General features: G+C 43.3%; 2 protein-coding genes across 2 annotated transcripts in view; one reads left to right on the top strand and one right to left on the bottom strand.

Annotated features, from left to right (window-relative positions):
- The first annotated feature begins 292 nt into the window (after nt 1–292).
- LOC128365507 (glutathione S-transferase theta-3-like) overlaps nt 293–9,298 on the top strand; it is a 38,813-nt gene continuing 29,807 nt past the window's right edge. Inside the window, exon 1 of the mRNA XM_053326264.1 lies at nt 293–296. The gene's annotated coding sequence lies outside the window, so the exon portion shown is untranslated. The remainder of the gene's footprint in view (nt 297–9,298) is intronic.
- Nucleotides 1,444–9,200, bottom strand: LOC128364835 (P2X purinoceptor 7-like). Its single transcript, XM_053325456.1, has 4 exons — nt 9,024–9,200; nt 3,895–3,999; nt 3,080–3,187; nt 1,444–1,868 (listed from the first exon to the last, which is right to left on the bottom strand). The coding sequence occupies exons 1-4, from the start codon at nt 9,198–9,200 to the stop codon at nt 1,779–1,781; spliced, it is 480 nt and encodes a 159-aa protein (XP_053181431.1). The 3' UTR covers nt 1,444–1,778.

The raw sequence follows: 9,298 nt of genomic DNA, 5'->3' as shown, positions 1-9,298 counted from the left end.
ATATGGCCCTAATTCGCCGTTGTAGAAATATAAGAAAAAGGCACAATATTTTTTTTGGCATCATCCTTTAAAACGTTGAGGATTTCTAGAAATAGCAAAACTCTGTCTAGAGGGAGTTTATTTTCTTCTTCATCCTCTTTTTTTTTTTTTTTCTTCTTCTGACACATTTCAGGTTTGACGTAGAGGTTATGTTATTTCTTTAGATGATGCTTTTCTATCTCATATAGGAGCAAAAGCTTTTATCTTATCTTTATCTATATGATATGACGGATGCAACACATTCCTGGCAGGAGAAGCTTTAGAGCTATAAAAGGTAAAAAAAGCTGCTTATAAAAGAAAGAGACTTGACGGATGACCTTTAGGAAACGTGGCGATTCATTCACTTGTGAAGTTTTTCTTCTTCTGTGACTCGACGCAAGCTGACAGAAACTGGCTCGTTCTCTTCTTCACGTCAAAGCTGAGTGAAGTTATTGCTTCTTCTTTTTTTTTTTTTTTTGCTTGTAAGGCAGATTTAACCCTCCTGTTGTCCTCGAGTCAAGGAGGAAGGGAGGGAGAAGGAAGGAAGGATGAAAGGATGAAAGAAGGAATGTAGGAGGGAGGGAGAAGGATGGAAGGGAGGAGAAGGAAGCAAAAGAGGGAGGAAGGAAGGATGGAAGGGAGGGAGAAGGAAGGAAAGAGGGGAGCAAGGAAGGACAGATGAAAGAAGGAAGGAAGGAAGGATGGATGGAAAGCAAGGATGGGAGGAAGGATGGAAGGGAGGGAGAAGGACAGGAAAGGAGGGAGGGAAGAAGGATGGATGGAAAGGAGGGAGGGAGGGAGGAAGGATGGAAGGGGGGGGAAGAAGGAAGGATGGATGGAAGGAGGAAGAAGGAAGGAAAGGAGGGAGGGAGGAAGAAGGACAGACAAAAGAAGGAAGGAAGGAAGGTAGGAGAGAGGGAGGAAAGAAGGAAGGGAGGAAGGAAGGACAGATGAAAGAAAGAAGGAAGGAAGGAAGGATGGATGGAAAGGAGGGAGGGGAGGAATGAAAGGAGGAGGAAGGAAAGGAAGGTAGGATGGAGGGAGGGAGGAAAAGAAGGAAGGAAAGAAGGAAGGGCGGTAGGAAGGACGAAAGAAGGAAGGTAGGATGGAGGGAGGGAGGAAAAGAAGGAAGGAAGGACCGAACGAAAAGAGGAAGGTAGGAATGATGGATGAAAGGGAGGGAGGAAGGGAGGAAAGAAGGAAGGGAGGAAAGAAAGAAGTTTGACCCGCGAGGACGACACAAAGGTTAATATATAGACGCTGTTAGTATGTCAGAGTTGGGGGGGGGGTTTGACGGGGTGACGGGGGGTTTGGGGGGGGGGGGTGATTGGGGGGGGGCTCCATCACAGCTCTCCATTGGTGCACGCCTGCATCGACGCCGTCCTGGCAGGCGAGAGGCCGCTGTACAGTCCGTCAGGGCTCGGGTATTCCTCCCTGACTCTCCTCACGCAGCAGCCGGGGACGACACCGTGAGCGTCTTCAGGCGTGAGTCCGATCCTCCAGCTGACGTACTGCGTGTAGGCGCAGTGACGCAGCGCGGCGGTCTGACCCCGGTCACCCGGCGGGCTCAGAGGGTCTCGGTACAGAAGCACGGACTCAGCAGCGAGCGGTTCAACACCAGCCGCTCGAACAGAGGAGACGAGGAGATGCAGGCGCCGTCGCCATGACGACAACACAGCTGCTCCACAGGGAGAGAGGAGGCGGGGCAGCGGTCACACTTACACCAGGACGGACGACGGGGGCTGCCGCTCGGGTCGGGTTTAGGGGGCGAGAAGAGGCTCGGCTTTGGGATCCATGATGGTGTCTGGCTGCAGCAGAGAGAAGACGGCTCGGAGGTGTCCTGTGTTCTCCTGGCAGGAAGAGAAGATAAAAATAACTTGTTTTAGCTTCTTAGGAAAGGAAGGAAGGAAGGAAGGACAAAAGAAGGAAGGTAGGAGGGAGAGAAGAAAGAAGGAAGGGAGGAAGGATGGATGGAAGGTAGGTAGGGAAGGAAGGAAAGGAGAGAGGGAGGAAGGACGGACGAAAGAGGGAAGCTGGGAAGGAAGGAAGGAGGAGGAGGAAGGATGGAAGGGAGGGAGGAAGGATGGAAGGAGGGAGGAAGAAGGAAGGAAAGGAAAGAAGGAAGGAAAGGAAAGAAGGAAGGAGGAAAGGAAGGAAGGGAGGAAGAAGGAAGGGAGGTAGGAAAGGAAGGAAGGACGGACGGACAAAAGAAGGAAGGAAGGAAGGTAGGAGGGAGGGAGAAAGGAAAGGAAGGAAGGAAAGAGCAAATCGTTTAGCTTCTTAAATGTGAATATTTGCTGATTTTCTTAGTTTATAGGAGAGCACATTTAGCATATTTGAAGACCTCAGTATTTTTTTTGACATTATAAAGATTATTTATCCAACATTTCAAATGATAATAAAATTAAATAAACAGACCAATATTATTCTTTAGCCTTAAAAAAAATGATTTTAAATGTGATGGGAAATTAAAAACATGTTTTTAAGACATACAAATGCTTAACTTTGAATTATAATGTGTATCTCATATAGTTCATATCTGCTCTCAGGAATGTTTCCATGAATTCACTCGAACTCGAAGGCGTTGAAGTTTTAAACCCTCGACGCTGAAGTTTTGTTTCAGCGTCCTCCTTCTTTCCTTCCCTTCCTTCTTCCTCCCTTCCATCCTTCCTCCCTCCGTCCGTCCGTTCCGTCCTCCCTTCCTCTCTCCTTTCCTTCCTTCTTCCTCCCTTCCATCCTTCCTTCGTCCTCCCTTCCATCCTTCCTTCCTCCCTCCTACCTACCTTCCTTCCTTCTTTCCTCCCCTCTCTCTCCTTTCCTTCCTTCTTCCGTCCGTCCTTCCTTCTTCCTCCCTCCTTTCTTCCTCTCTTCCATCCTTCCTCCTCCTACCTTCCTTCACCTCCCTCCCTCCCTCCCTCCTACCTTCCTTCCTTTCCTCCCTTCCTTCTTCCTCCCTCCTACCTTCCTTCCTTCTTTCGTCCGTTCTTCCTTCCTTTCCTCTCCTTCCTTCTCCCTCCCTCCTTTCCTTCCGTCTTCCTGAAGGATTCAGCAGGTTTTTTACCTCTCGAGGTTGAACCAACATCGGCTTCACGTCCTGTAAACTCTTCTTCTGAGATCTCTTCACCAGGCGAATGTTGTTCTCGTCGACGTAGGACACACACAGGATGCACTGCGACACACACACACACACACACACACACACACACACACACACACACACACACACACAGATCAGACAGCTTCACGGCTTCCAATCCAGCCCACTTTGCTACCTGTCTTCTTTTCCTTCCTACCATCCTGTCATCTGTCCTTCTTTCCTTCTTTGTATCCTTCCCTCCATCCTTCCTTCCTTCCATCTTTCCTTCATTTTCTTTTCCTTTCCTCCTTTCCTTCCTAATCCCTTTACTTCCCTTCCTTCCTTTCTTACTTCTTTCCTTCCTTCCCTCCGTCCTTCCTTCCTTCCATCTTTCCCTCATCTTCTTTTCCTTTCCTTTCTAATACCTTTCTTCCTTCTTTCCTTCTTTGTTTCCTTCCATCTTTCCTTCATCTTCTTTTCCTTTTTTTCCTTTCCTTCCTAATCCCTTTTCTTTCCTTCGTTCCTTATTTATTTCCTTCCTTCTTTCTTTTTGTCTTTCCTTCCCTCCTTCCTTTCGTCTTTCCTTCTTTCCTTCCCTCCTTCCTTTCCTTCCTATCACTTTTCCCTGCGTTCCATCCTTATTTCCTTCTGTCCTTCCTTCCTCCTCCCTTCCATCTTTTCATTGGTGCGGCCCACATGACATCAAATTTGGCTGTATGTTTGATACCCCTGTTCTACACACACACACACACACACACACACACACACACACACACACATCTGTAATGCTTTGACATCACCTTCTTTTTGTCTTGGACCGCCTCCACCTTCTTCTCCGAGTAGTTTTGTCCGACTTCTGCGGAGTAACAGCTGGTTCCAATCAGCCAGTCGATCAGCACGGTCGTCTGGAGAGAAATAAAGAAAGAAAAAAAAACAGGTGAGACACAAAACAATACACCTCATCTACACATATATTCATCACACACACACACACACACACACACACACACACACACACATACACACACATAGGCATTAAGTGTCAGAAGATGCAGTTCTGCTAATGGCCACAAGATGGTGCTCCAAGCAAACACTGAAGTCAGGGTCTCTGTAGTCTAATTGTGAGAGTAATATTTGGTCACCAATCCAAACTGTTGCTCCTGGATTGATGACCTCACCTAACCCTTATCCTAAAGCTTGATTGATTGAATTACCCTTAACGTTTAAGGGGAAAACACACTCCTCCTTTAACCTTCCTGTCGTCCTCCCGGGTCAAATTGACCCAGTCTGTTTTGACTGTTCCTTCCTTCCTTCCTTCCTTCCTTCCTTCCTTCCTTCCTTCCTTCCTTCCTTATTTCCTCTGTCCTTCTTTCCTTCCTCCCTCCCTCCCTCCTACCTTCCTTCCTTCTTTCCTCTGTCCTTCCTTCTCTCCTTTCTTCCTCCCTCTCTCCCTCCTTTCCTTCCTTCCTTCTTTCCTTCCTCCCTCCCTCCCTCCTTCCCTCCTTTCCTTCCTTCTTCCTCCCTTCATTCCTCCTTTCCTTCGGTCTTCCCTCCTTCCTTCTTCCTCCCTTCATTCCTCCTTTCCTTCGGTCTTCCTTCCTTCATTCCTCCTTTCCTTCTTCCTCCCTTCATTCCTCCTTTCCTTCGGTCTTCCTTCCTTCCTTCATTCCTTCATTCCTCCTTTCCTCCTTTCCTTCGGTCTTCCTTCCTTCCTTCCTTCCTCCCTTCCTTCCTCCTTTGACTTGAGGACAACAGGAGGGTTAATGCCATCACGGTGAAATTGATTGATTTTCGGTCTGCGGGAGGAAGTTGATTGCCTGGAGTGAAGCCAAGCAGAAGAGACCCAGCCGACTGTGAGGCAACAGTGCTAACCACTGCACCACCTGAATTACCCTTAACGTTTAAAGACCGTGTAAAAGTGAATTCAGACATTTTCTTCTAAACACATTAAATAGGTCATAAATGTATTTCTAAAAAAGGTGTAAAAAGCATTTCAACCATTTAGATTTGAATTGTGGAGCTAGGCTTCACAAACTGTGTTTCAACATTTCTGTGTTCAGGATTGCAGCTGTAGAGGTATAAATACATTCAGCGCACACTACTAGCTGCTACTACTACTACTACTACTACAGTCTACAGTTAGCCAGTTAGCTGAGTTAGCCACCGAGTTAGCTGCCGAGCTAGCAGCCAAGCTAGCAGCCGAGTTAGCTGCCGAGCTAGCCGCTGAGTTAGCAACAGAAAGCTCTCAGACGTAGCGTCCATGTTTCTGGTAGAGGTGGTGACTTTGATTGACAGGTGACACTTGGTAGGGGGGCGGGGCTTCAGCGTTTGGCAGCAGAGAAAGAGGCTGATTTTTACACAACTTTGAAGCCTAATTTCATATATTTGGTGATTTTTTTTAATCATTCAAATTTGGCAGGGTGGTTAACAACACACTTTTCTGTGGTATGTTAAACTCAGAACACATTTATTCTTACTTTACACAGACTTTAAAGAGGAAAACACACTCCACGTTTAATGCCATCATGGTGCACGAAAACCAAAACAACAGGAGGTGAAACTAAAAAGCTTGTGGAGGTTTCTGCTTTCTGCCTTCAGTTACTTTCTTTTCTGTTTTCACTGTTGCTCTGATTCACCATCATTCATCTCACAAAGTGGTATCATACAGTCTGATGCAGATTTGATTACAGGCATCGGACACAATGTGAAACCTACATTTTACCATAGTAGATACGGTTGCACAGTCTGAAGGCTCCATAAGGTCGGTGTATTTTGGGTTTTTTTAACCCTTAAACAGGCCTTACTAGTTATGTCATTTGCACCTAAAGGAAGGAAGGAAGGAAAGGAGGGAAGAAGGAAGGAAAGGAGGGAGGAAGGGAAGGAAGGGAGGAAGAAGGAAGGAAAGGAAGGAAGGAGGGAGGGAGGAAGGAAGGAAGGTAGGAAGGAAAGGAGGGAAGAAGGGAAGAAGGGAAGGAAGGGAGGAAGAAGGAAGGAAAGGAAGGAGGGAGGAAGAAGGATGGAAAGGAGGAAGGAAGGAAGGAAGGAAGGAAGGAAGGAAGGGAGGGAGGGAGGAAGGAAGGAAGGAAGGAAGGAAGGAAGGAAGAACAGATGAAGGAAGGAAGAAAGGAAGGACAGATGAAGGAAGGAAGAAAGGACAGAAGGAGGGAACATTTACCCTAACAGCTGAACTTAGATCTGAGGAAGGAAGGAAGGAAGGAAGGAAGGACAGATGAAGGAAGGAAGGAAGGAAGGACAGAGGAAGGACCCGGGAGGACAGCAGGAAGGTTAAAGAGTCTGTATCTCCTGGTGCACGTTGTCTGTTTAAGGGTTAAAAAGGTTTCCCACCCATTGCCCAAACTTGCATTGTCTGGATACAATAAATAGAACACACAGCAAAGAAATCCACAACTCCACACTAATTCTACATATTATGAATGACATATGATTCATTACAGTATTGTGTTTTTGCACAGTCAGTATTATAACGCTAAATATAACAAAACCTCCACCGACAGACATCAAATCATCTGCACGGTTTTTTCCAGCTGTTCCCTCGTCTGTTTTCCTTCATCTTTTAAATCAGATTTCAGGAGCTGCTCGTTGCATTTTGAGACAGGAAGTAGTATCCAGTCAAAGCACACCGAAAATAATTAACTATATTCAGTCTGATTGCTGGTTGAAGGAAGTTTCTAAGCAAATAACGGTAAATATTTGATGGTTCAAAGCTCTCAAATGTGAGAATGTGTTGCAAATCTTGGTCTTACACTACTGTAAATGTTATATTTTGGAGTTTTGGACGATTGGTTGGTGCAAAATCAACTCAAGGATGCTCCGATAAGAGTTTTCTGCCATTTTCTGATTTCTGTTTTAATGACTGTCGAAGCCAATAACGTAATAACGGCCGATAACGTAATAAATGTGCCTGTTTTTTAATGTAATAAACCAATAACGTAATAAAACGTGTCAATAATGTAATAAAAGTCCTGAACCAATGACGTCATAACTTTTGGCCAATAACGTGATAATTTATTACGTTATTGGCCGTAATAACTTCAAAAAACAAAACTTTACAAATGTAATAACTGGAGCCGAAAATTTAATTATATACTAATATCACTTTATTTAAGTTTCATTTATTGGATATAACGTGAAAATGCGAACACTCCATAATAACTTATTACGTTATTGGTCATTATTACATTATCAGACATTTTTATGTTATCGGACATTACTCCGCTATCTGTTGTTATTATTAGGTTATCTGTCGGTATTACATTATCGGTCGTTATTACGTCATCGGACGTTATTATGTTATCTGTTTGTTATTGCGTTATCAGTCTTTATTACGTTATCGGCCATTATTACGTTATCGGCCATTATTACGTTATCAGTCATTATTACGTTATCGGCCATTATTACGTTATCGGCCATTATTACGTTATCAGTCATTATTACGTTATCGTCATTATTACGTTATCAGTCGTTATTAGGTTACCATTGTTGTTACGTTATCGGTCATTATTGCGTCATTGGCCATTATTACGTCATGGGTTGTTATTACATCATCGAAAGTTATTACGTTATCAGTCATTATTGCGTTATCGGTCATTATTACGTTATCGGTCATTATTGCGTTATCGGTCATTATCACATTATCGGTCATTATTGCATTATCAGTCATTATTGCGTTATCGGTCATTATTACGTTATCGGTCATTATTACGTTATCGGTCATTATTACGTTATCCGTCGTTATTACGTTATCGGTCATTATTGCGTTATCGTCATTATTTTACGTTATCGGCCATTATTCAATATCGGTCATTATTGCATTATCAGTCATTATTGCGTTATCGGTCATTATTACGTTATCGGTCATTATTACGTTATCGGTCGTTATTACGTTATCAGTCATTATTGCGTTATCAGTCATTATTACGTTATCAGTCATTATTGCGTTATCAGTCATTATTGCGTTATCAGTCATTATTACGTTATCGGTCATTATTGCATTATCGGTCGTTATTGCGTTATCAGTCATTATTGCGTTATCAGTCATTATTGCGTTATCAGTCATTATTACGTTATCAGTCGTTATCAGGTTACCGCTGTTGTTACGTTATCGGTCATTATTGCGTCATTGGCCATTATTACGTCATCGGTTGTTATTACATCATCGGAAGTTATTACGTTATCAGCCGTTATGTTATCGGCCATTATTACGTTATCGGTCATTATTACGTTATCGTCGTTATTACGTTATCGGTCATTATTACGTTATCGGTCGTTATTACGTTATCGGTCATTATTATGTTATCAGTCATTATTACGTTATCAGTCATTATTACGTTATCAGTCATTATTACGTTATCAGTCGTTATTAGGTTACCGTTGTTTTACGTTATCGGTCATTATTGCGTCATCGGCCATTATTACGTCATCGGTCGTTATTACATCATCGGAAGTTATTACGTTATCGGCCATTATTACGTTATCAGTCATTATTAGTTTATTGGCTTGTACAATGACCAAATGATTAATGATGTAAATAATGTAAAGTATATAATATTCCACATTATATAAGCGACAGAAATGGAACAAACTTATATTTTTTGTAATATACTTTATACTTTTACTTTAGTTTCATACTGAAAACCGGCTTGAGTGGATCTGTGACGCAGCCATAAATAAGAGTTACAGCTTCAATGTTCATGTTTTACTCAATTTCCTCTTATTTTGTGAACTGTATGAGATAGAGTGTTTGTTTTCCTTCTGTAGTGCAGCTGAGTTTTTAGTTTATTTAGCTCTTTGTGATCAGCCAGTAGAGAAATCATTCAGTTTGTCCAGACTCAGACTCAACAGTGACTCTCGCTGTGTTCACTACTAAACACATGAATGGACAGTTGTGTGACAGCGGCGTTCGTCTCACCAGAGCGTAGTACGACAGCGTTGATCCGATGTAGATGATGAGATGAATGAAGCTGAACCTCCCCGCCTGCAAAATCAGAATAAACTGAGACTTGTTTTCCTCCAGAGTCAAGAGCCGGACATTTTTAGACAGTTTATGAAGCTTCTGGAGGCAAAAAGCATCATCGAACTGTGACATTATTTTATTCATCAGACACTAAAGTGATATCAAGAGATCCTGCAATAAATTTAAAGTTTAAATTTAGAGATATTAACCCTCCTGTTGTCCTCGAGTCA

This window comes from Scomber japonicus, chromosome 9 (genome assembly GCF_027409825.1).
Source record: "Scomber japonicus isolate fScoJap1 chromosome 9, fScoJap1.pri, whole genome shotgun sequence".
Lineage (NCBI taxonomy): Eukaryota > Metazoa > Chordata > Actinopteri > Scombriformes > Scombridae > Scomber > Scomber japonicus.
This window is presented reverse-complemented; position numbering and strand designations above follow the sequence as displayed.

What these genes read in the sequence shown, in the direction of transcription:
- LOC128364835 (XM_053325456.1), bottom strand. Translation starts at nt 9,200, where the DNA reads ATGTCACAGTTCGATGATGCTTTTTGCCTCCAGAAGCTTCATAAACTG. An exon ending in CGCTGTCGTACTACGCTCTG is followed by an intron (nt 4,000 to 9,023) that starts GTGAGACGAACG and finishes ATTTCTCTCCAG; the next exon opens with ACGACCGTGCTGATCGACTG. An exon ending in CGGTCCAAGACAAAAAGAAG is followed by an intron (nt 3,188 to 3,894) that starts GTGATGTCAAAG and finishes TGTGTGTCGCAG; the next exon opens with TGCATCCTGTGTGTGTCCTA.